The 26,322-nt window shown below is 46.7% G+C and overlaps 1 protein-coding gene across 2 annotated transcripts in view; it reads right to left on the bottom strand.

The window, feature by feature from the left end:
• The window catches only part of CHD7 (chromodomain helicase DNA binding protein 7), a 126,582-nt gene that overhangs the window by 3,888 nt on the left and 96,372 nt on the right, over positions 1-26,322 (bottom strand). Inside the window, exons 16-34 of one of the 2 annotated variants that reach the window (XM_040487726.1) lie at positions 26,119-26,314; positions 25,625-25,792; positions 24,925-25,104; positions 21,886-21,996; positions 21,591-21,796; positions 19,412-19,611; positions 19,055-19,214; positions 14,216-14,305; positions 13,637-13,740; positions 12,148-12,277; positions 11,683-11,755; positions 11,468-11,525; positions 10,560-10,788; positions 10,099-10,307; positions 9,302-9,973; positions 8,226-8,383; positions 5,397-5,624; positions 4,729-5,172; positions 1,098-1,319 (exon numbers count right to left, since the gene is read on the bottom strand). In XM_040487726.1, the coding sequence (XP_040343660.1) occupies positions 1,098-1,319; positions 4,729-5,172; positions 5,397-5,624; positions 8,226-8,383; positions 9,302-9,973; positions 10,099-10,307; positions 10,560-10,788; positions 11,468-11,525; positions 11,683-11,755; positions 12,148-12,277; positions 13,637-13,740; positions 14,216-14,305; positions 19,055-19,214; positions 19,412-19,611; positions 21,591-21,796; positions 21,886-21,996; positions 24,925-25,104; positions 25,625-25,792; positions 26,119-26,314 (3,838 nt within the window). Of the gene's footprint in view, positions 1-1,097; positions 1,320-4,728; positions 5,173-5,396; positions 5,625-8,225; positions 8,387-9,301; positions 9,974-10,098; positions 10,308-10,559; positions 10,789-11,467; positions 11,526-11,682; positions 11,756-12,147; positions 12,278-13,636; positions 13,741-14,215; positions 14,306-19,054; positions 19,215-19,411; positions 19,612-21,590; positions 21,797-21,885; positions 21,997-24,924; positions 25,105-25,624; positions 25,793-26,118; positions 26,315-26,322 lie in introns of both variants that reach the window. The other variant, XM_040487724.1, reaches the window with a different exon arrangement.

The following is a 26,322-nucleotide window of genomic DNA, read 5'->3' on the forward strand; positions in this document are numbered from 1 at the left end:
TTTCTTTCTTTCTTTCTTTCTTTCTTTCTTTCTTTCTTTCTTTCTTTCTTTTTTAAAGTAATCTCTATGCCCAATGTGGGGCTCGAACTCACGACCTGGAGATCAAGAGTTGCACACGCTACCTACCGAGCCAGCCAAGTGCCCCCAGTCATGCCATTTTCAATTACTATGGAAGGTTTGGGCATCGTTTTAGTTATCAGAAACTAAGATTTTCTTTAAAAAAAAACAAAACAAAACTATTTTTCTCTTTGTACATGTAAGCTGAGAATCTGCTTTTCCTTTTATCAGTAACCCCACATAAAGCCTTTTCTTCAAATGTTTAACTAAGTCACGGTATCTTTAAAGGAAACTTTCTCAAGTACCCTTACTAATTTCTACCCAGTGACGTGGATGAACACAGAGATGACCTCATGTCTGTGATACAGACTGTACATGGACAGGAGCAACCCGGGGATAAAAGGCCCCGTGCAGGAGGGGGCCTTCTGAATGGCAAGGACTCAACTCGAGCTGAACTCAACGAAATAAAATGTGAAATCCTACACTTAAGGTTTTTTTAAAAAAAACAGTCACTAAGTACATAGGAAGTAAAAGATTTGTTGTGCTGCCAGCTTACAAGCAGTTTATGTGACAAATCATCTGGAGATATTGTTTAATGTTTAAGGGAAGGCGTAAGTGTTAGTTGTTCAAAAGAGAAGCTAATAAAGTCTTGGGCTGTTGTTAGCTAGTCAAATTTCTGCAAGTAACAGCTTCGTAGTACTCTGTGCTCGTCAGACCTGGTCTGAACCAATTAAAGTGCATTCGTGAGTGTCATCCCCCTAATGAGACCACCTGAAAACCAGGCCGTGTAAAGAATAACTGAAGAAATCATGTCTATTTGGTGGAAGGAGAAAGTAAGGGACTGCATAATGGGCATCTTCAAGTAACTACGAGCTTTCCTTCCTGACTTGAAGCTAGTTTTTCTAATGTAAAACACACAGTGACAGAAACTGGGGAACGTTCGAGATGAGGCAGAAAGACCAAGAATTTCTGTGTTCTACCGGGGAATCGTGAGGGCTCCCCTCACGGGACTCCTCCCAACTAAACTCTGTGATACTTACTGGTACATAACTTGGCATATCAACAGTGTAAGTAGGATGCAGCTTCAGCCATTCAACTAAGTCCTTATTTTTAGGAGCATCCTCCCCCACCAGCCTAGTCCCGTCTTCAAGATTTATCACGGGGATCCGCGTGTCTGGGTCCAGCTGTCCAGGAGAAGGAATGTTTCTTGTAGGTGGGGTCTCTATATCTTCTTCGAAAGCTTTGGTCACCTCAGCATCCTCCTGCAGAAAGTTGACAGTGGTCTGAATTCTCATAGGATGAGAGATTCCAGAAATGTCTTATCCCAAGAAAATGCTATCCTAGCATAATGGATCTTTGACCAAAAAGGGAAAAAAGCTACCTGAAACACTGTCCGTTTTGGAACAGCTATCAAATTAGAAGATGAAACTTTAATATCACTCTCCACACTACAGAATTAAGTAATTAGGGAGGAAATCCACAGCCCGCCAATGCTCCATGTTTGAGATCTTAAGCCACTAGGGCACGGGCAGTGTAGTCTGAGCTTGACATGCATGAAAGGTAGCCTCTCAATCTCTCTCGGGGATCTCGGGGTAACATCACTAAAGAAATTATAATTGAAGGAATCCAGCAGCCATCTCGTGCATAGCTTTTTGGCACTCTCCGAACCGTACAATTTTATTGGTAGGACAATATTTTGAAGCAGGTGTGTAAGGCAACACTGAAAATATCACGCCCAATTGGAAGCCTGTTCTCTACCACTGTCCAACCGGTGGTCCCCACACTATTACTCCAACCTCTAGACAACTTTTCTGACAGCCCACTGTCTATTCCTGCTGCTTCTACTTGGGCTCAGTTCTTTGTCACTGCCCACCCCCACCCCAAATTACTGTGATATTCCTAAATGGTCTCCCTGATTCTAGTTCCGCTCTTCTTTACTCAGACTTCCACACTGCTGTACTGCAGTCGGTTTTCTAAAATGCACTCTTCCTAGTTTAACTAGGAACTAGTTAAACTATTTAAATTATTTGGTAACTGAATTCCCCATCACCTTCAGGATAAAATCCAAGTTCTTTAGCATGGCAGCCAAGGCCCTCCCCGATTTATATCCTACCTTGTATCCAAGCTCACTTCTGTCGAACTTCACCTCCTCATCGAATTCCCCTGCTGCCGATGACTTTCAGTTTACCAAACATGGAAGGCTGTCTCTAGCCTCAGTGCCTTTGCACATGTTCTCCCTGTAAGCTCTTTTCAAATGACCAACACCTGCACAATCTTCAAAACTTAACCAAAGTATGACCACGACTAAGGAAACTTCCTCATCTGTTTCTCCCCGTATCCTTCTCCTTCCATTCCCATTCTTCCTTTGGGCTCACAAAGTACCCCAGGCATGCCTCACAGCTAGGATACAATATTATTTATCAGTCACTCATCTTAAACACTGTGAGTTTTCCAGTGCAAGCACTTGTTTAGCACTTATTCTTTGCATTGTACTTTGCGGGGGGGGGGGGGGGGGCAGGGGGCAGGGAGTGCACATAGGGACAACTTCTACCATGTTGTTGGATGTAGGATGACTGTATCCTTACTTTTCATGGCAACGCAAAATGGTCTCCAGTCTGAGTATGGACACAATGAAAGATTTTAGGACTTGTCTTCTTCCATATAAGTAACATTGCTGACCTTTATACCTCTTTACTATTCCATTTATTTATAGCTCAATCAGCATTTTCCTTGTATTTTATGTGTATGCACATAACTTCGCACAATACCAAATATGTAACCCCTAAATTCTAACATTTGACAGTGAGAGAAACAAAAATTTAAAATACATTCTCTAACATCTCTTAGGAATTCTGTGCTGGGTTGCTTATGTGACTTTAGAAAAAGGAAAGACATCAATAAGTTCTTAGGGATGACTGAAGATATGTAAAATGCATAAAGTCAGCCTGAAGTTTAACACAGAGTACATAGTTACAATAGGAAATAGCACCTGGTTCACACTGTTAATTCCTGATGCCTGGACCACAGACAAATACGTGCTACGATTCAAATATTAAATACAGTAGTGAATAAATAGAGGTGGGAGATGCAGAAACTCACCAATATGTTGATGCTTATGGAGAAAGGATTTTCAGGGAACAAAATCTATCCAAGTGCTAGGGTGGTTTTGAGTAGGGAGGCTAATCACTAGTGGTACACTTTGGGGACCACACACCTAGAAACGGCATTTGAACTTCGGGAATAACCAGTCACAGTTGATCGATTACAAGGTATATTTTTATAAGATTCTAAAAGTAATCATATGCTTCACAGAAATGACCATTATTATGATTGGTACATGGTAATGAATTTTGAAATTAACTTCTAATCACCCAGAAGCTTCTGTTTCAGTCAGACCCCACCAGAGGGCAAATCCCAGTGAATGCTATTTTGTCATTTCTAACCTTTAACTCAACCACTCCTTTTACTGCCCTTTTAAGTTATTTGGCTTTCTTGAGATTTAAGAAACAGCGGGGCGCCTGGGTGGCTCAGTCGGTTGGACATCCGACCTCAGCTCAGGTCATGATCTCACGGTCCGTAAGTTTGAGCCCCGCGTCGGGCTCTGTGCCGACAGCTCAGAGCCTGGAGGCTGTTTCAGATTCTGTGTCTCCCCCTCTCTCTCTGCCCCTCGCCTGGTCATGCTCTGTCTCTCCCTGTCTCAAAAATAAATAAAAACATTTAAAAAAAAAAATTTAAGAAATAAAAAAATGACCAAATAAGAATAGGGTTGGAAAAAGTAAGAACTGTTGAAAGAAACGTCTCCCTCCTCCCTGTTTCAAATTCCAGTGTTTCCCAAACTGTGTCCCACCTGCCCAGGGAAAGAGTCTCTCCTGGAGTGCTGGCTCCTCGTTCACAAACCAACTCCAGTGTCCCTATGCTGATCCGGGTTCCAAATCGATAAGGTTTAAGATGCCTGGTACCAATTTGTCCTTTTAAAAATGGACTACATGAAATTGGGTTCTTTGGGGTAAAACCCTCGTCACTGCCCAGGCAGCGCATGTGTAAGCGGGGTGACTGAAGATTAGGGAAGGGGTTATTTTGGTCCCACTGTCCTCATTTCCTTTGAGTTGAAAATGTCAAAATCCATTGGCACATACATTTCACACAAACCTAAACTAGAACACTTTTTTTTTTTTTTTTCGATTGAGATTTTAAAAACAGCTGCAGTTACAAAGATAGGAGAATTTGCCATCACTAGCTCTGTATATGAACACAAATCTCCAGTCTGAAACTCAACATTTATACTAATCTAATAAATGTCAGAACCCCAAACAACAATATTTTTAAGAGCAGAAGCTTTTTCCGCCTCAGGAATTCAGAGATAACAATTATAGGCTCAGAAGAACGTGTTTTTGTTTTGGGCTAGTCTTCCGAGAGTAATCAATATATCAGGATCTCGGGAGGAATAAATCCTCAAGCTACATTTGGTTCAGGCCGAGTGATCTGTATCAATGCTCGACACAATTTTTCAGCCCAGAACCACGAGTGTTCACTGTGATCCTATTTCTTTAGTGGAAGAAGCCAGCTTTAATACCACATCCCTGAGAGGAGCACAGGCCAGTGTCGTCAGAATGGCAGGGACTTTGGCTGCCACCGTGGGCACACACAATGGAAGTGAGCTCCTTAACTTACTGCACTCAATGACGTCCGTTTGTGGCTCATGAAAAGCAGATCAAGACCCTCCACGTTTTTCCTCCTTCCCCGCCTCCTCTTCATGGGAGGCTCTCCATCCACCAGGGAGCCGTTAAGCAGATGCCTCGTGGGTGTGCGTGACAGGCCTGCCTGGAGCAGCTCCATTTGAGTCTTAAAGGCATCGGACACCGGTGTCGAGACATTAGGCAAGATAAACTTTGAAGTAAGAGACGAAAAATTTGAGGTAGAGCTTGCTGCCTCTCTTGAGGCCTTTGATAAATCTACAACTTTTTCTTGTCCGTTTTCTGAGACCACTTGAGACTCCCTCAGCTGAGCAACCATTTCCATGAGGTTTCGCCGCTTGGCCGCTCTCTCGGCCTCAATTTCAATTTTTCTCCTCCTCCTCCTCCGCTGGCGAGGGACAGAGAGGTTTAGGGCGTCTTCCTATTGAAAAATTACAACACGACAGTGAGCCAAAACTGTATCTGCTAACAGGCTGGCTTTCAGAAAAAAGAACAAGAAGCTTCAGGAACTAAACATGCATAACTGCTGAAAAAGAGCTGAGGAAACGGCAGCCATCTTGACTCTGAGTAGGACCAGTGAGACACGAGCTTCCAAACTGAGCAAAGACTCAGACAGCTCACCTCTGAACAGCAAAACAAACTCACCTTTGACAACTGAGGAGAAGTCGTGAGGTCCTCGCTCCCACTAATGCTAGCTTGGCCGACCATGGAGAGCTCGGCAAAGCTCCTCTTCTGCAGGGGACTGTCCATGGTGGGTGGCGTGTAACCAGGGATGAGGCCCTGGAAATCAAACATCTGGCGCCTATTTACTGGCCATTTGCCTTTCAGCACGGCTTCACAGATGTTGTCTAATCGGTTTATCATTACTCGGTCCTGGAGGGAGAAGAAAAGTCACACAAAATTGCAACAAAGACGGGGTGAAAATCACTAGATAAATATTTCCATCAAGATGCTAAAGAGCATAAAAGGTTTCAAAGGCAATCGCGGGGGGTGGGGAGGGGGGGCAGGACACGCCTGGGTGGCTCGGTCGGTGAAGTGTCCAACTCTTGATTTTGGCTCAGGTCATGATCTCACGGTTCATGAGTTGGAGCCCCACATCGGGCTCTGTGCTGACAGTGGGACCTGCTTGGGATTCTCTCCCTCCCCCCTCTCCCTGCCCCTCCTCTGCTTGCTCTGTCTCTCTCAAAATAAAGAAATAAACTTAAAAAATAAAATAAAATTTAAAAAAAAAAAAAACTCAACCAGTGGGGAAAAAGTAAAAGAAAACGAAACACCAGTGAGTAAATAAACAAAATCCACAAAAACTACTTTGCTGTGGTGGGAGGTCCTAAGATAGCCCCAACATAGAAAACCTAGTATTTTTCAACACAAGTGAGAAAACATTACGTAACCATCTCTAAAATATCCCCCATGTTTCCAGAGTAACTTCTGTTCAAGTTTAAAGAATTGTTGGTGAACACCAGCAGACAACAATGGAACCCTGCATTTAGCTTCTGGATGTTCTGCTGCTTCAGATCCACAGGCTGGATCGAAATGTGTCCCAGGAAGTGGGACATCATTAGCGTCACTATTAATAAAGTTCAGCATTACAAAATGGGCACCAACCTAGGAACACCTAATGAATGTCAATTTGCATTCCCCACCTATTATCACTTCAAATTTCATTGAAGCGTGTACATTAAAAATTTCTAATTACAGCTCTTAGGCCCAGTTTCCATAGATTAAAAGTGTCTGCCACGACAGACTTTTTACTGATCTGGGAAACTCTTCTATACTCAATAAGGGAGATCAGCATAACAGAGAATACAGAGAAAAAAATATGTCTTTGATAGTACACTCTTCAGCTAAAAATTTCACATTGTTTCTCACATAGCTGACACTGTGGAAGACCAGCCTGGGGATCAGTCAGCTGAGACTGTTTTTGTGTTGTTTGTTTTAAACCAGACAGCCCTGTTACGGTGATTAGAAATGATTATGTCCCCACCCCAAAGAAACAGACCCAAATTACACAGGGATTTATTATAAATTATGCTAGTTAGCCAAAAAAGTAATTTCCATTTTGCTTTTGGTTGCAGATAACTACATTTGGAATTACCTCATAATTGTTTGGAGCAAATGGGTCAATAGCCCACCCTCTCCCGGGCTGAGTTTCCAAACCTATGAAGGTGTCTTAACTCTGAAAGCTCTGTTTCAGATTAAAAAAAAATTAAAACCCACATTTTTTAAATGTCCACATATTTTTCCCTTGTGCATTGTTGGCGGGATGGCAAATGGTGTGACTGCTACAGAAAACAGTATGGAGGCTCCTCAGAACAATCAAAACTAGAATTACCACGTGACCCAGCAATCCCACTTCTGAGTATATACCCAAAGGAACTGAAAGCCGGTTCTCAAACCGATATTCGCATACTCGTGTTCACAGGAGCGCTATAATAAGCGAAGAAGGGGACGGAACCCAAATGTCCCAAGGACAGATGAAGAGAGGAAGATGTGATATGTACACACAATGGAATATTATTCAGCCTTAAAAAGGAAGGAAATCCTGTCACATGCTGCCACGTGGATAAACCTTGAGCATCAGATGACAAGAAGTGCAATAAGCAAGGCACGAAAGGGTGACTACTGCGTGATTCCATTCCTACGACAAGGTATCTAAAGCAGTCAATCCACAGAAACAGAGAGGAGAGTAGTGGTTGCCAGAGGCTGGGGGGGGTGGGGAGAGAGGGAGCTGTTTAGTGGGTATAAAGTTTCAGTCATGCAAGATAACATGCTGGAGATCTTATGGTGATGTGAATATACTTAGAACTACTGAAGTGTACATTTAAAATTGGTTAAGATCAGGGGCGCCTGGGTGGCTCAGTCGGTTAAGCGGCCGACTTCGGCTCAGGTCATGATCTCGCGGTCCGTGAGTTCAAGCCCCGCGTCGGGCTCTGTGCTGACAGCTCAGAGCCTGGAGCCTGCTTCGGATTCTGTGTCTCCCTCTCTCTGACCCTCCCCTGTCTCTCTCTGTCTCAAAAATAAATAAACGTTAAAAAAAAAAATTTTTTTTTTAATAAAAAATAAAATTGGCTAAGATCATAAATTTCATGTTGTGTAGTTTTTACCACAATAAAAAAAAAAAAAAAAAGGAAGAAAGGAAGGAAAGAGAAAGACCTGTACACATTTCATTTTGCTACAGGGTGAGTCTGTGGAAACAAGCCATAGACCATACTACACAACGTGATCGCCAGCCTAAAAAACCTCAAGGAGCCAAAGATCCATATGAAGGGTTCTTTTTACCTTCCTTTCATGTCACCTCTCCTATCCTGTTACAAAAGTACCGCACAGACTTTAAAACATGAGAAAAATCTACAGTCCTCATACCCTGTGTCAAAGTTGACCTTACACTTACTTGAAAAATCAAACTGGAATGATTTCCCGTACCCCCCACTCTTTTTTGGCCCACAAAACAAAAACCTAAAAACCCCCACCAACCTTGGGCCAAAATGAGAAGGCAAATGTTCTTTCATGAAGGAGCTGAGCTACTGAAGGGTCTCCATCCTCCATGTAGAACCCATCTCGGGTTTCATCCCTAGCGGTGCTCATGGAGGCATTGCTTTCTTCATCGAAATTCTTCCCTCTAGAGACAGCTCCTGCTAAGAAATGAGTTAGTGTGCATTACTCACGACCACGGCATCACTGGAAAAGAAGTTTAGAGAGGACAGGGTGAAAAATTTGAATACCACGTGGCTCCATTTTATTGAGTACCTACTTTATGGTATTAGGCATCTTATAATCTTGTTGTTAAAGCTGCTAACGGGCCCTTTGTGCAGATGGTGTTCTCCTCATCTTATGGATGAAGAAGCAGACGGGCTTAGGGAGGTGACATCACTAGTTATCTGACACTGTGCCCGTGCATCTCGGAGGAGGTGGAATGACAACCAGGTCTCTGACTCAAGAGCCTCTCCATGCGATGTGGTCCCCCCCCCTGCCCCCACAGCCCTGCCCACAGGAGGGAGGCTAACAACCCACCAGAGCACCAAGCCCCAGCTCCAGAGGGACAGTACGACAGGATGCTTTATTTAGTTTTCCTTTGTGTTGGGAACAGCAACCAAACTGAGACTCACAAAGAACACTGGTTATTTTCAGATTCTACTTCTACCCTTTACTTCTGATTTAAAACTAAAATTAAGCATCATTGGTTTGAAATTCATCACCAGTATTTACTCAGTGAATGACCCTTGTCCTTCACGTGTATCTGTCCAAATTAAAGTCATCTGGAATTCTTCTGATACCACTACCATCAAGCTGACCCCTCCTCTTAATCTGGAAATTGTTACGTGCCCGTAACACCCTTCTGGGCGTTGAAGTTGCTCGAAATACCGTGTTTCCACGCCACATCGGAGCAAAACGTACGCCTAAGCATAACCTGACACCACCCGTCCGGAGGAACATGTACACAAATTACCCTGAAAATGTAAACAAGAGCCCTTGTCACGTGACAGGAAACCATGGCCTGTCACGGCCGCCCCGGTGGGGCCGGGAGAGAGGACCGAATGGCGAGGCATTACCTTCAGGCTGGGAAGACTCTTCTGACTTATCATCATCCTCCAGCTTTTCTTCTTCGTCCTCTTCAGAACCTTTTTCCGAAATAGACTTGGGCCCTGTGTCGGCACCGACCTCCATCCCTTTCAGGTCACTTTTCACAGAGCTCGCCTCGGCCTCACAGCCCTGCTTACTGTCCTTCTCCCTGCCGTCGGTCTCTTCTTCCTCCTCCTTCCCCTCGGGTTTCTCTTGGGTGGTCATGCCGCCAGACTCCTCCGCTTTGCCCTCGCTTTGTCCCGCAGCCTTCTCTTCCTGGGCGTGAGCAGACGGGAGGGCGGCAGGAGTCTGGCCAAATCCAACGGCCAGTGGAGTCAGGGAGGACAGGTTACCTGCCCCTCGGTTCTGGGCAAAATTTTTGTGCGCATCCAAGAAAGATAACTCGGGGTCATTGAGGATGTGATAATCCGTCCGGCTGACCCCGTGTTTAGCAGCGCCGACCAGCAAGTCCCGGTCATGCCTCCCACATTCCCACCACTCTGGCAAATCCAAACTCGGCTGGCAGAGCTTCAGCCTCTCTCCCAGCTGAGGGTGATGAAGAACCTGCTCGCGTATTTTCCGCAGCAGTTCGATGCGGTAGAGAGTTCTAGAGGCACGCTCTTCTGTGATTGGCTCAATCATGGAGGAGAGGTCAGGTGGTTCTGTAACATGAAAACAATTGTATTCACTTGGAAAAAAAACCCGAGTACGCTTTCAATTGTTCACTCTCTATTTTTCACTTTATTCGGCCTTTTACCATAGAACTTTCGTTACAAGAAGAACCTACCATCATCTGGCTTAGTGGGCATTCGACACACTCGCCTACACATGGCCACAAAACAACTGAAGTATTTCTCCAAACTCTCGTCAGACTTTTTGTCAAGTCTGGCAAAGGCTCGAAATTGGTTCCAGTCAAACTGCTGTTTCATGGGGTCAAAAATAACTCCAAAAGTGGATACCACACGGTAAAAATCAGCCTCTTCTCTTCTTGTCCACCTATGAGCAAGAAGACATTAGCTTAAACTGTACTTGAGTAAACAGGCTTACAGTTTATTAATTCTTTTCCCCTTCTCCCCTAAACTTAATGTATGGTACTTATTCTGGGGGCGAGAGACAGACAGACAGCTTTGATGTACTGAGACTTTCTTTGATCATTATCTGGGACGTGATTCTCGCCTCTTGCCGGCTGAGAAGGGCAGAGAAGAGAGGCACATACCAGGAGCTCAGTAAAACCCTGCAGAAACTCACTTTTGCCGTTTCTCAGATATTATAGCTTCCCTTTCCGCTTCTAGTGCTCTCACTTCCTCCCGAGGCCGCCGTCTCCGCCGGTCAGTCTTCATTAGAGCCTCTTGCCTCATTTGTTGCCTTTTATAGCTGCGCTGATAGGCAGTAATGAGCCGGCGCAGACGGGTGGTCAGGGTCGAGGTGTTGGGCCAGTAAAGTTGGCCTAACTCAGCATTACTCTCGCTGTGCTTGCCTGGGGAAGTGGAAAAATATTTTTGAAATGTGTAGCTGCAATCTCGCAATACACAGGATTTTCCATCAAAACAAGATGACTCATTAACATTCAGATGACAGTGTGGGAAAGGGCATCTTCGTGCTCTCATTTTTAAAATATAAATAAAGGATAATATTAGTATGAAACTTACAAACTGCTTCTTTTTTAACTCCTGGGGGGGGGGGGGGAGCATGTTTACTCATCAGTTTTACGTAAAGAAACATACTTTATGCCACGAACGACAATATGAGGATGTTTTCCTGTAATGTACTTGGCATACCAATCTTGAACATAAGAGCTAATCACATGATTGCTCGCTGATTATTTTACATTAGAGGGAAGGTCAGTATTCTACAAACTTGCACTATTTCGGACACCTAGCAAATGCCCTCCCTACTCCCAAGAGATAGATTTCCAAAGATGCTGAAAAGCTTCCGCTGACCGGTAAATAAATACATGTAAATTACCTTAACCCAAAAAATTGTTATTTCATCAACGAAATTCAATGTTATGAAAAATAAACAAGAATTAAAATGACTCACAAAAGGGACGAGTCGGCGTAGAAGAAACGACACTCATGGAGAAGCCGAGGGCAGACATGTGAGCGATGCCTCACGGCATAGTTTGCTCTGCTCTGCGGGCTTCTGCGGAGCCTTACCTGCGGAGCGGATCTCCATGGATTCTTCCTTATCTTCTGGAGGAGAATTTGCAAATTCCTTGAAAGCAAAGCAAGAAACAGAATCGTTTCAATTTGGAGTTTCACTTTGCTTTATCTTTTAAGGAGAAGGCCACCATCTATAAAGTTTAACAAGTCGTATATGGGCATATAATATTTTACTGGTGCCGTAAAAGTCAATATACTCAAGTCCTTACATCTATTTCATCCTTGAATGGAGTCCTGGTTGGTTTATATTCCGGGTCTTCATCTTCTCTATCAAATTCTCCCCTGTATCAAAATTGTAAAAAACGTTTAAATCGTACAGATGAGCAACAGACTGAGGGGGCTCGCAAAAGACTACTAGCCTGCCCAACGCCAATTTTAATTCTGGATTTGACATCAAAGGCGACCCTATCAGGGTTTGAATCGTGCGGTCATGGGGGAAGGGGCTGGGGCAGGGGAAGTGTCATCATTTGGAAAAAACAAGCATGTTTCAGATTATCCAGATAATACACTGTGTTTAAATAATCGTTATGACACATAAACAGACTCTCCTGGTAAACGTCACGGAAGTTCAAATCAGACGCAACGCAGTGCCTAGCGCGGTATAAGAACTGAACACTGCCAATAGATGTGACACTGACATAAAGTTTATTAAAATTTTTAAATGTCCTTCTTACCCGTCACCGCCATCTGCTAGCATGTCTGTTCCTCTTTGCTCAGCAGCTATGGCCTTGGCATCGGGCATCCCGACTCGTTCCAGGAAGCACAGTGCGGGGTCAGCTCGCATGGAATTGTACTTCTCGTAGCCTGTGCCATAACCACCGGCCCACAGAGGACATGCACAGAAACAGCAAGAGGGCCATCACTGACAAAAATCACAGCACTGCCCCGGTATACCAAGTTCATCCCTCAGCTGAGACGATCACTTAGAAACCTTGTTTTAGGGAAGCATTCCATAGGACGCTCACTGCAGGCCAGATGTGGGGCGGGGCGGGGTGGGGTGCGGGGGGGGGGGGGCCCGAGTTACATTTCAGGGATCTTAGCCGAATGACCACAAACACTACCGGAAAAACAGGTTCAAAATAACTGCGAGATGCCTGGGAAGAATTTTGACCCCATTTTCCCCAAGACCTAATTTTGCTTGACATTTAAAAGGCTTCATAATGCTCCTTCATGACCTCCGCAGGGTACTCTGCGTCCGCCCCGTCCTCCTGTGAGCGGCTTCAGTCCTGCAGGAACTCGCACCGCTGGCTGAAAATCCCTGTCTACGTAAGGCCAGCGAACCTGTCTTATTAGGTTTAGGATGATGCATGTCAGTAAGACGACACTGTTCCCTCCATGGTTTTCAAACTGCAATTTGCTTTTTGACTGCCCGAGTTGACTAGATGGAAAATGGCAGATCCCAACAGTGCACTGCGGGAAAATGATTTTTAGGCCGAGCTCACAAAACGCGGCTGCAGTACGTAGGCAGAACAGCACAATTCAATTAGGATGTGTACTACATAGAACGCACCGCTCCTAACTGCTGTAGAGCCGCAAGCCAAACTGTAATCATGAAAGGTTTTATAAGCCATCATTCTCCCCTTTAGTCAGGCTGGGCTGCTGAGAATACCTCCGTGACCCCCAGAGAATTGGGATTATAATCAGGAATCGCTCGCTGTATATATCATGCCAGTTCTGCATCCCCCAGCCTTTCAAAGTTAACAAGGCTGCATCCCACTCAGGGGAGCCGTGAGTTCTCGGCACTGACATTTGTGAAATATTGCTTGGAACAAAGCCCAGGAGGCACTTGTACAGATTAATAGCAGAGGTTAAGCCCACCGTCCACTTTGACACGGGTTGGCAGAGCTAAGCAAGGGGAGCCATGCTTCGAAGCAAAGTTTAGGGAGAGCTATAGGACGACTTGGCTATTATTAAAACAAATATGGTTTGGGTTTTATTTACAGCCAAGAAAGAAATGTTTTCTTCTCAAAGACTCAACAAACATTCAAAAACAGCATCTGATATTTACAGTTCGTATTAGATTTTTAGTAGAGGAAAATGGAAGAAGCCAAGAGTCCTCTGGAACTATCCTCATTAATATTATGACTTTGGAAAAGAGCACGCGAAGAGCTCTAACGACAAAGCCACACAGTCCAGACGCGGTCGGACAGAAACTTCACTTACCGTGTTTGAACACTCCAATTAGGAGGGACTTATCTGCTTCCTTATCCCACCAATCTGCGGGGACTTCCGCATGGAAGGGTTCAGGGATCCACACATCAGCCTCACTATAAAGACAACCGTTCACAACCGTTCATAATGTTCGCAACACACATAAGATTAAAAAAGGATCCCGGGTAACCACAAACGCGGTACACGGGCTCACACGCCCCCTTCCCACAACAAGCATCTGGGCATGGGGGGGGGGAGGGGGAGGGGGGAGCGGGCAAAGGTTAAAAGAAAGGGTGTCGGCCAGTCGCTTTCTGCCGTAGCCAGAAATGAACTTCATCGCACAGGGCCCCGTTTTGAAGGTCACCTCAGAACGCCAGCCATGCAGTGCACACCTTTTTATATGACATGCGCACATCCGCACACGCTTTCCCCGACGACCGTCGCGCGCCCCCGCCCCGTGCTCCCAGGAGCAAAAAAGGAGATGCGGCCCCGAGGGTCTCTGGAGGTGCCGAAACCCAACCCAACCGGCGGTGTTTCCCGACCTCCCGGATTATGACGCGGAGGCACAGAGCGGCGTGCGTTTGCACTAACCTTGAGTCAGCACCCTCTAAAATCTTATCTGCCTGGTCTCCTATAACTTCTTGTCTTAGGTAGTACAGCATGCGGACACGCAGCAGGACCCTGGAGAGGAAGACAGAGGGGGGAAAAAGTTCTTCACTTCAGGACTGTTTGCCAACAGTGGCTTTTTGGCAGCTGCTGCTGTTCATCCATCATCCTGCCAAGGCTGATTAGCCATGCTGTATGGTAGGCTTGAAGCGTGACAGATGGTGGCACATAATCACCTCTGTGTGGTGCTTTCTGCTGGCTTCCAACAGGCCTGCCTGGCAACCGCTCGCGCTGCACAGAGAGGGACCGGGCTCAGCCCAGCCCAGGCGCGCTTCATTCCGTTCTACCTAGTGCAGCTTGTGAAGTTTAGACACGTACCCTACCACTGCCTCTGAAGTATTGAAGCAAGTTTGTAAACAACTGAGCAGATGGCTTTCAGTAACTGTTCTGCTTCATTATCTCATAAAATTTCCTCAGCTGCTGCCTTAATACCATTTTTGGAAGCACATCAGAAGTTGTAGGAATAAACGAGATATAAAATCTGGTTTTACTACCTTACAATAAACCCTCAATATGGAATGTCAGGTTTTTCAGATTATACAACTTTGCTTCCGAGAAAGGAAGATGGTGATGGGGGTGTGGGAGGGGGTGGGTCCTCACTCTTCTCCCTGAAGGAATATTAAGCATTATTTATTCTTTCTAGTTTACGTTACCTGGAAGCCTAGGCTGTAGCTTAAAAAATAATGGCACAAAGGAGGTTAAAATGCATCCGGTTCCTTGAAGTTCTTAGTCATTTCCAAGGAGTAAGTTTCTGAAAAGGCTTGGAATTCTAGGTACCAGAGTTTCAATCGCGTCTGGATTTCTTCGGTGGCATAAACTTAATTCTTTCAGTAAAGCCCCCCTGGCAAATCCCGAAGGCCCACGTCTACTCTGAATCCAGCATCTTCTGCTGGACATCCCCTGACCCGCATTCAAGACTGGTATTTGACGAGTGCCTAAGTGCTGTCCCCTAGCTGGCTGATCCCATCACTCACTCACAGAGCTTGTTACTGCCCACGTGTCACGTCTGCAGATACTAGCTCATCTGATCTTCACGATAATCCTACGGTGAAGTGGGGCACGTTACAAGTTCCATTTCACAGACGTGAAAACTGAGAGTCACAGAAGACCGGTGACATATCCAAGGTCACAGGGTCACCTTGAGCATGGACCACTTGGGAGTAGGCCTCCTGACTCCAGCACTGCACACTGTCTCTCAGGACGTGGCAAGTGTCCTTGAAAATATCAAAATGACAAATACGGGCAGTTTCACCAAAACAGACTACTCCCGCACACACGCCCAGGTACCCCATGATACGCCTTCCTCTCCACCAGGTGTCTGCTTCTGAGCACCGGGGACTCTAGATAGAGTGTGAGGCTGTAAATACCTGAGTACGCCCCACGGTAAAATTTTAATTTTTTCGAGAGTTTTCTTTCGATAGGATTAAAAACTGGCTGTGCCACACTGAACTGGCAAAAGGAAACTAACAGTATGGCACTCCATGGCTGGCACCTCACTTCTTCTCTCGTTAGAGCCCTTACGGGCCAGGACCTGCTTAGAGAGGATGCTCAGGAAAGGCAGTTACACAGGAAGCACTCTCCACCCTTGGCCGGATTCTGTTTTTCACCAAAACTCAGCACAGTGGCCATGAGCGGAATGGATTCGCTCCCTTTTCTTATTTTTAAAATGTTTGTTTCTGGGAGGAAGGAGAGCACAAGCCGGAGCGGGGGAGGGGCAGAAAGGGGGAGGGAGGAGGACAGGGCTTCCAAAGCAGGCTCTGCACTGACAGAAGAGAGCCCGGTGCCAGGCTCGAACCCACACACCGTGAGATCGTGACCCGAGCCGAAGTCGGACACCTAACTGACTGAGCCACCCAGGCTCCCCGGTTTCTCTCCCTTTTGATAGAAGACAAAATTTTCTTCTTTGGCAGGAATTTTAGTTACGTGGAGGCTTTCAAGAGCTAATTGTGAGTGTCACCTTTCTTCTAGAGGAAAAATTCGAACCAGTGCAGCTGGCAAGCTCAGTGCCCCTGTGGAACACAAGGTGGGCACCAGCAGGACGGTGGTAGGTACCACACGGGAGACGGGCTCTGACCCTAAGGAGTCTGCCCTTGGGAAATCCGACAGACCAGCCTACTAATGAGTCTCCCCAGACTTCATTCACATTTGACTGGCTGTCCCACTAGTGACCGTTTTCTGGACCTGCACCCAGTCCAAGCCCATATATGGCAACGAACTCTCCTGCCCCTTCATCTCCTTTAACCCGAGACAGTTCCTCTGTCTTTGTCTCTTGAAACTTTTGAAGAGAACTGACTGGCTCTTTTCTAGGAGACCCCTCAATCTGCGTTTCTTATTCTCTTACCACTCACGAACCTCTCCCCACTTTAGGCCCTGAGAAGTCTCGAGGCAAGATCTATCAGGGAGAAAAAGGGACTCCTTGCGTGTTCCAGAGAGCGGACGGCAAGCCTTGCCGGTCTTCTCCTGCGACCACGGGCAAAGAGCACCCTAGCTACGTCTCACATGCTAATCAGGGAGGGGACTCCACAAGAGTCCGCCACTGATCTCAGAACGGGAAATTGAAAACTACTGCCCCTGTCACTCTAGGACCCGGGCACAGGAGCCACTGTTCCCACACTGAATCACTTCACTTCCGGTTTGTGTGCCTCCAGAACTCAGAGGGCTATTGACCCAAAGCTGACATAAACCACAGGAAACAGAAGTTTTCTAATAGCTGTAAGTGGGGCAGCATTTTAGGGAGAGCTATAATGCCACAGCAGTAACAAGAAAACCGTTTCCGAGGCACCAAAATGGTCTGAGGTAATGGTTTTAAAGACTCAAAAAGGAAAAAATTTGTCAGTCAGAATCTAGTGATAGCGATCAAAGGTAGTCCCCAAAGGCACTACCATATTTAAGAAGGGACAAGAACCACCATCACTGCAAGGCTGGAGCAGCAGGGGCTCCCCGGGAATTATGTCACATGAGGCTCGGGTGACCTCATGGAGAAGGCAGGCATCCGAGGGGGTGGGGGTCACTGAGAGCAAGGGCACTGCCCTCATCTGTTCTGGACTTCCAATCTGGCTCTGCCCCCCTAACTAGCTGAGGCCCTAAGTACCAGAGTCTCCATCTCTTTGTCAGGTAAATGGGGAGGAAAGAAAAAGAAGGAAGGAAGGAAGGAAGGAAGGAAGGAAGGAAGGAAGGAAGGAAGGAAGGAGGAGAGAGGGAGGGAGGGAAGGAAGGAAGAAAGAAAGGAAAGAAGGAAGAAAGAAAGGAAGGAAGGAGGAAGGAAGGGGAAGGAAGGAAGGAAAGAGAGAAAGAGAAAGAAAGAAAGAAAGAAAGAAAGAAAGAAAGAAAGAAAGAAAGAAAGAAAAAGAAAGAAAGAGAAAGAAAACCAAGCAAACAGCACTACTTGTCTCAGACAAGTCAAACGGATAATCCACGTGAAGCACCCACGGGAAGCTGTGCTCAGACTTCTGTGGCTACTTTGGAAGAGAGATACACATTTCTTTATATCCTGCTTCATCCAGGTGAGATCCTGTTGCAGAGCTCTGCGCGACTAACAGAAGTGAGTCCTAAGGAGGGCTGAGGGACTTGCCCAAGGCCACACGAAGCTACAAGTGGCAGAGCTGTTCGGTGCTGGCCCTACGACCGGTTCTCGAAACGGCAGGCTCAGGGCACGGGACGAACCGCGCACGCGCTGATGCTAGTCTAATGTGTGGATCGTTAACAGAGCTCCAAGCAATGACATAAATTCAGATTCAATATTCTTCAATGACATACAATCAGTTTCTGGAAGGAAAGATAAGGAATATGATTCTAAGCTTATAGGTAAGAGAAAAGGACCCACCGACTGAGGTGCTCTTAAGCAAAAGATTCCAGGTAAACTCCCCAGTCCCTCTGCTGAAAGCAGCCGGTGGAAGGTGGGTCATATAAGGCTGACATTAGCTCTCTAACAGGCCTTGGTTAAAACTTAGTTATCTGCAACATTCTCAGCAGCATGACTCACAGTCGCGGAGAGGAGCCCATCACCCCAAGTGCCCACTGACAGATGAATGGATAAACAAAATGCGGTGTACGTGTCTAATGGAGTATCATTCAGCCATAAAAAGGAATGAAATTCTGTGGATGAACCCTGAAAATGTTATGCTAGGTGAAAAAAGGCCAGACACTGACAGACAAATACCGTCTGATTCCACGTATGAGGTACCTAGAATGGGCAAATTCACGGAGACAGAAAGGAGAACGGTATTTGCCTGGGGCTTGGGTCAGGGAGGGAAGCGAGCAAGCTACCGTTTAGCAGGTGCAGAGTTCACACTGGCATCAACAACAAGCTCTGCGGTATAGACAGTGCCGATGGGTACGTGGCATTCTGAAAGTAATTAATGCCACTGAGTTGTGCTCACAAATGGCTAAACGGGAAGATTGTGTTGTGCACCGACGACAACACAAAAACCAAATCAGGCATCTGAAGCTATGATATGACTGGCGTGTGACTTGGCACCATGTTTCAAGGAAAACAGTAAAGGGGCGCCGGGGTGTGGCTCGGTCGGTCAGGCATCCAACTTCGGCTCAGGTCATGATCTCACGGTTCACGGGTTCGAGCCCCACGTCGAGCTCTGCGCTGACGGGGTGGGGCCCAGTTGGGACTCTCTCGGCCCCTCTGTCGCTCGCATGCGCTCTCTTTCTCGCTCTCAAAAACATACGTTAGAAACAAGGACACGTACTAAAGTTGTAGCCACACAGTATTACAGCTCAGCAGTCAATGTCACACACCCTTTGGCAACGTACTTATTGCAGTGGTGCTTCAGGTGTTTCTTGTAGCTGTCCTCCTGGAACAAGGCATCCGGGTTGCAACCCGCCAGCCAGTCGGCATCCTGCACCACCGGATGGGTGCTCTGGGCTTTCACCTTCTTTCCTTTCCTTCCCCTGGGCACCGGGGCCGATAAACCTAGAGTCGTAACAGTAACAATAATAATAAATAATAGCAACAACAGCAACAAAAGTTTTGTACAACCCCAATTACAGTGTCAGACTCGGACATTTCCCCACATGTGTGGCAGGGAGATATGGGGTCTAGGTTGTGTCACAAGGGTCCTGGGTGGCTCTCCGGGACCCTGCGGTACAAACGACATGAAGCGGACCTACCAGAATGGTTGACCAAGGCTCGAGTCTGGCCGTCCGCCGTGGGCGTGATCAAATCCCAGATGAAGCTTTTGATATTCTCATCCCCCTTGTAATGATTGAGGCAGTACACGAGGATGGCCCTGCAGATGGTTTCCACGTCTTGCTCAGTGAGCTGACGCTTGTAGCGCCCGTGCGAAAGGATATCTGTCCACCGTCCCCAGCTGCAAAGCAGATATTCAGCATGTAGACGGTGCCTTTCAGTTTAGATCTGGGGCTTTACTTTCACAGGCAGGCAGCAGCGTTAGGGAGGCCTTGCCCGCCCTGGCAGGCCCTGCCATTTGCCCCGGCCTGGGCCTCTCTGGCTTCTATGTACTCAGTTCCTCAAAACTGCAGGGCTAATCCTCACCTTCAGGCCTTGGGACACGCTGCTCTGTCTGCATGGAACTCTCTTCTCCCTGCCCAGCACCGGACTCTCTCTCTTACCCGGGCTAATCCGCGACGTCCACCCATTAAGTCACGCCGCTGTCTGTGGGACCCCCTCTTACATTCCCCCTAGCCTCAGGAGCGGGAGACAATACTCGAGCTGCCAATTCAAGGACAGACCCGCGGCTGACTCTCCCTTTGCGCCATCTTCCCTGCCATAGTACCTTCACTGTTGATTGCCGCTTCTACTTGTTCACCTTCCCTGAGGCAGGGCCCTGACTGTCCTACTCAGAGGTGCATCCCTGGTGTCTGAGTATCCTACCCAGTGCCCCGCCTCCAGGAGGTGTCTACTACATAGTGATGCCTAGAGGAGGAGGGCAGCCCTTTCCTCAAAGACACCGCACTCGAAGCATACTTCTTAGCTTTAGGAGTCCTTGATATACCCCGTTTCGAAAGCTATCGCCAAAACTCTCAGCTACTAACTTTGATGGTTAGGTTGAAACATACAAGCAGGTGCAAGTAGCAAAGGGCTCAGGGATCTGTCCTGCTGAGACACAGAATGGGCTTCAGCTGAACTTCATTTATTCCACAAGAAATCACTGATTTGGCACTCATTTTGTGTCTGCTAGCATCACACTCTTCCCCGAGGACACAGAGAAAAGAGTCTCGGGCTTCGTGGAGCTCTAACTGGGGCTCTCTCAGGAGAGGGCTGCTACTCAAAGTCATAAGACAACATGATGGGTGTGATAGAACGTGCAGACCAGACTCTCTGGTGCAGGGCGCCAAGGTGATGCCTGTGCTGATGTCGACGACAGGAGCTGTTGGGCAGAGCAAGTCTGTGTACTGGGGGTGTGTGTGTGTGTGTGTGTGTGCGCGCGCATGCTCACACTCTAGGCAGTGGAAAGAACTTCCAGAAAGACAGAGATGAGACAGAGCATGGCACACTGAAGGAGATGAGGCGGTCTATCCCAACAGAAGCCTGAGCTACCCACAGAAAGGACCAACAAGACACATAAGGGCCAGATAAGAGCCCTGTAGGCCAGATTAATAGAGAGTTTGTGTTTATTCTGAAATTAATGATAACCCACTGGAAGAACTAATCAAAAGCAGGATATCAACAGACCTATAGAAAAATTATTTTGGTGGCAGTTTTTTTTTTTTGACTGGAACTTGTCTGCAGTCCCACAGTGTGCTGAAGAACTCTTTGGAGATTCAGGTATCTACCTTACCATCATTCAAAGCACTGGGTGGCGTTTCACACAGATTCAGAAATGAATTAGATGTGGCTCCTGCCTTTCAGAGACATGTTGTCCAGCAGGACAAACACGACACATTTGGAGTTGAAATAACCACCCCTGGATGTTTGAGATGAGCTGCAAGACCTTCAGAACCAAGACGACTGCCTTTGACAGGTTTTTGTAACAGAAAAAAAGTACTGAAAGACTACTATAGTCACAAACTGCATGTGAAGCTAACACAGGAAACGCATCTGTGGTCTTGAGACTTCATTCTACGTTATTAGTCACCGACAGGTAAGTCTGGATCTGACATTGTTCCTTAAGGGCCAAAGCTGTGCTCCTTCCCATCCACGAGGATCCGAACAACCGTGAGCATCTTTACCAAACAACCCTGGGCCCCGTCAAAGTTGTTGCAAAGTCATTTGCTTGGCTGCACTACGGGGAGTCACAGAAATCCGGACACAAAAAATACCTTCCCTACGCTGGTCAGAATTTGACATTTAGAATAAAATTCTGTGTTTCACATGAGTCTGACTCACCCATAGACGAGCAGATTCTTCTCAACTCTAAAGCACTCACTCCTCGCGTAGCCCTGGGACCTGTCCTGGGGCCGCCGCGGCTTCGTGCAAGGCTTCTCTTCGGAATCACTTTCCAAGTCTGAAAACTCCATCAGCTCGTCTTCTTTCACTGCACTGTACAGCCTGGTTTGCTTCCTCACTCTTGGAGTGTCAATAACCAGGTTGTTCTAAAAAAGACAGCAGATAACTTTAAAACTTCTAAAAAAGCACCCCTTGGGTTGGAGTAGATAGGGTTTGAGCAGGACCTCTCACTCACCCTCCCGTTTAAGGCATCAATATCCAATTCAGCCTTCTTAGCCCACTTTTGCCAGAAATTTGGATCATCCAAGGAAATGTCTGTCCTGTTTCCAGATGCAACAAAACTGGCCTAAAGGGGGAAAAATATGCATGACTTTCAGATGCTTTTCTCAGAGGCAAAATGCAAAGCAGTTTTCATTTACTCGGTCAGCCAAACACGTATGCGTTCTTGCACCGTGTGCTACATGCTGCAGTCTGAGGGTGAGGATGAGAGACTGTCCCTCAGGCAGCTCTCTGTCCAGGGGTTTCAACAGATCAGGAAGCAAAAGGTGACAGTACAGCGTAATCAGCGGCAGGTAACAAAGGTACGTGCAGGTGCAACTGATATACAAAGGGGGGCCCTAGCCAGGTTCGTGAGGGGGTGGAGGTGCAGGGCGGGCACTGCTGGGACAGAGAACTGGCTCCCCAGAATATAATGCCTGGACCAGGCTGTTAAAAGCTCACAGACCAGGAAAAGCATGTGGAACCGTTCACGACAGAGCATGTGCAAAGGCTCAGAGGAGAAGCAAGGCAGTTGTGTCATGTGGCTGGTGATAAAGGTAGTCAGGGGAGAACAGCGAAAGGTCAAGCTGGTGAAGCGCGCAGAAACCAGGCCATGCGGGGCCTTGCATGTCCCGTTAACGGGGTTCTGAGGTAGCAGGGAACTCTCTCAAAATGGAAATAACCTCAAGATGGACACAATCGTACCCAAAGCCACCTGTCAGAGAGATCCTACCGATGTCCTGGGGCACGGGAGGGTAGAACAGGCTACTAAAGTAATTTACACAGGGAACGGCGAAGACTGAAAATGGCTCCGGCAGAAGTGGACAAAAGGAGACAGGCTAGAAATGCGTTCTTTAAAAGGTAAAATGAAAGGAGTTAGAATCTGGGTGGACGAGAAGCATGGAGGAGAAAGAAGAGGAGGAGGAGGTCAAGAAAACCCTCAGCAGCCAAGTCTAGCCTCTGAACGGCATCACTCAGGCAAACAAGCAGGCTGTGAATGTGGGCATGTCCACAGGGTGGAGGGATGGGGATGAGGTTCTGCACATACTGAACCTGAGGTGCCTGTGAGGACAGAGAACGGAGCCTGAGAAGAAACTGGAAAACGTGAGAGAGAAGGTGCTGGGTCACAGAGCCCAGAGGAGGGAGCCTTTCAAGACTGGCGTGGCCGGGGTGACTAGATGTCCGAGCAAAAGGAAGGAGACGGACCCTGATCTCACACCACACACCAAGATTCACACACAAGGGACCAAGACCAAAATGTCAGAGTAAAAACCGTAAAGGAGCAAATCTGTGTGACCTTGGGTTAGACAACACATCAAAAGCACGAATAATGAAAGAAAAAGATGGGTAAACTGGACTTGAATGAAATTAAAGACCATTAAGAAAAGACTAGCAGAAAATACTTGCAACCTGTATTACCTAATGAGAAACTTTTATCTACAATATATAAAGAATTCTTAATATTCAACAATAAAAGACAAGTAACTCTAAAGATTTGAATAGACATTTCCCCCCAAATGATACACATATGGCTAACAAGCACATAAAAAGATGCTCAATAGCATCAATGAATGCAGATCAAACCAGAGTTGGGTATCACTTCACACTCACTAATATGGCTAGAATCAAGAAGTCAGAAAATACAAAGTGCCAGTAAGGACATGGAGACATTAGAACCCGAAAACATGGCTGGCGTGAAGGGAGAATGGCGCAGTCACTTTAGAAAACAGTCTGGCAGCTCCTCAAAGGGTTAAACACAGAGTTAACACATGACCCCGCAATTGTATTTATGGGATCCACAGAAGAGAAATGAAAAGATGTGTCTGCACAAAAACCTGTTCATAAACGTTTGTAACAACGTTATCCATAATAACCCAAAGGTGGAGACAACCCACATTTCGTTTTCAACCAGTGAATGCGTAAACAATCCCAATGTCCATTATCAACTGCTAAAAGAGGTGCATCTATGTAAGAGAACACCATTCAGCAAAAAAAGGGAAGGAATTACTGATACATGTTACAACACGGATGAATCTCAAAAAACCATGCTGAGTGAAGGAAGCCAGACACAAAAGACCACATGTTGTATGATTCCATTTTATGAAATGTCCGGAGCAGGCAAATCTATAGAGGCAGCAGATTAGTGGTTGCCAAGGACTTGGCAGGGGAGGGGAGGGGAGGGAGGAGGAAGAGGAGGAAGGGAGGGAGGAGACGCTGACTGCTAATGGGCATGGGGTTCTGGGGAGATGGAAATGTTCTAAACTTAGATGTGGTGATAGCTGCACAAGTCTGCAAATATGGTAAAGGCACTGAATTGTACACTCAAAAATCGGTGAATTTTATGGTAAGTAAATTACATTTCAAGAAAGCTGTTAAAAATAAAGGTGTAAAGTGGGCCTGGGTGTGGATGGGTGGAGCGACGTGCAGCGGGGGCCCTCAGAAGGCGCTCTCAGTCAAGCGGTGGTGACCTTCACCAGAGCTGGTCTGATGGCGGGGGGAGGGGTGCAAGCTGGAGGTCGAAAAATAAGCAGAAAGGGAGACCGTGGGGACAGCTGGTACAAATAACACTCGTGTGGATTTTAGCTGTGAAAGAAGGGTTATGGAGTTGTAGCTGGAGGGCAAACCAGATGAGAGGCTTTTTAAAGATAGGAGTGGCTTGACTGCTGTTACAGGCTCTGTCAGGAATCAGGATCTCAGGAAGTATGATGTCAGAGCTCAAGAAGTAGAGAGCATGGGGTCAAGGACACAGGTAAAGGATTAGGCTGGGAGTGGGGGAGCTGACAGGAGGCCAAGGTGAGGATGACAACCAGTGCCACATACAGAGAAGGGGACCCAAAACACACACAAAGAACCTTCTATGCATCAAGGGTTCCACAGGGAGTTAATAATTAATTCTTAACTCTCAACTACAAAGCAAATGGTACATGTGCACCTGGTGAGCACTTTATAAGGTCCTGCTTTATGTGAACTCTGTTACACTTCTATAGAAAACCTGCCTCTTCAGGTCAGTTCGCACCTTAGCAAACGTGGAACCTTTGCCTTCAGACTCAATGGTGATAGTGTGGGTTCGCCGCAGGAGAATCTGGTCAATATCTTCTTCGCAGAACTTAGACCCTTCATCCTCCTCATCCATGAGTGCACCGTAGGCCCCCTTTCGCAGAAGATCCTCTATTTCTTTCTTGGAAAGTTGTTGGACCTGTTTTAGAGAGAGATTTAAAATAATTTAGAATTGAAACGTTTTAGACCACACAAATGCTTCGTTGTACTCAAGGAGGATAAACCTGACTTAGAAAATGTAAGGGCGCCTGGGTGGCTCAGGCAGTTAAGTATCTGATATCGGCTCAGGTCATGGTCTCACAGTTTGAGAGTTTGAGCCCTGCATCAGGCTCTCTGCTGTCAGCACAGAGCCCGCTTTGGATCCTCTGCTCCCCACCTCTCTCTGTCCCTCCCAGGCTCATCCTCTCCTTCTCTCTCTCTCTCTCTCTCTCTCTCTCTCTCTCTCTGGAAGGAAGGAGGAGGGGGGAGGGAAGGGGAGGGAAGGGGAGGGAAGGGAAGGGAAGGGAAGGGAAGGGAAGGGAAGGGAAAGAAGAAAATATGACAAATTAGGCTGAAAATATTGAGGCTGAAAAACAATCTGATGCTGGATAATTTCTTACTATTAGTTACATAAAGCAAGGAGCCAGAAGAAAGGAAAGTTCTGGGCAGGTGTGGATTACCCCGTTGGTAGCGTTTTCTCTCCCACTCATGGACTGCAGCACAGCTTTGTCCAGGCCGAGCTTCAGACTAGCCTTGTCAAACATTTCCCTTTCGTAAGAGTTTCTTGTGATCAGCCTGTAGATTTTCACAGATTTGCTCTGTCCTATTCTATGACATCTAGCCTGAGCCTGGAAGAGAAAGGAAATGAATGGCCACCACGGAAAGAAAAGACTCAAGTGTCAGCTACAAGAGCACCTGTTCCAATAAGCAGAGGCGCAGTACAGAAGGTTAACGTCCCAAGAAATTCCTTTTACATTATTAGTAAATTGATTACTCTTGGTTTATTGGCCCGATCGTGGAACACTGCTTTAGGGACTACATGGCTTTAATGTATTGGTTTCACTGGGGCTTCTCCATCACAGAATGACTTTGGGGGGGGGGGGAAAAAAGAACGAAAGAAAGAATGAAAAGAAAAGAGAGAAAGGGCCTCAGGACGATATTCTTGAGTGTTTACCTGGAGATCATTTTGGGGATTCCAGTCGGAATCGAAGATGATGCAGGTATCAGCAGCAGTAAGATTAATGCCTAAGCCTCCTGCCCGTGTACACAGGAGGAAAACAAACCTATCAGAATCGGGTTTGGAGAATCTGTCGATAGCTGCCTGGCGGAGGTTGCCTCTCACTCTGCCGTCGATCCTCTCGTATGGGTACCTGGAAAA

Source organism: Herpailurus yagouaroundi, unplaced genomic scaffold (genome assembly GCF_014898765.1).
Source record: "Herpailurus yagouaroundi ecotype Mexico unplaced genomic scaffold, PumYag 165, whole genome shotgun sequence".
NCBI classification, from domain to species: domain Eukaryota; kingdom Metazoa; phylum Chordata; class Mammalia; order Carnivora; family Felidae; genus Herpailurus; species Herpailurus yagouaroundi.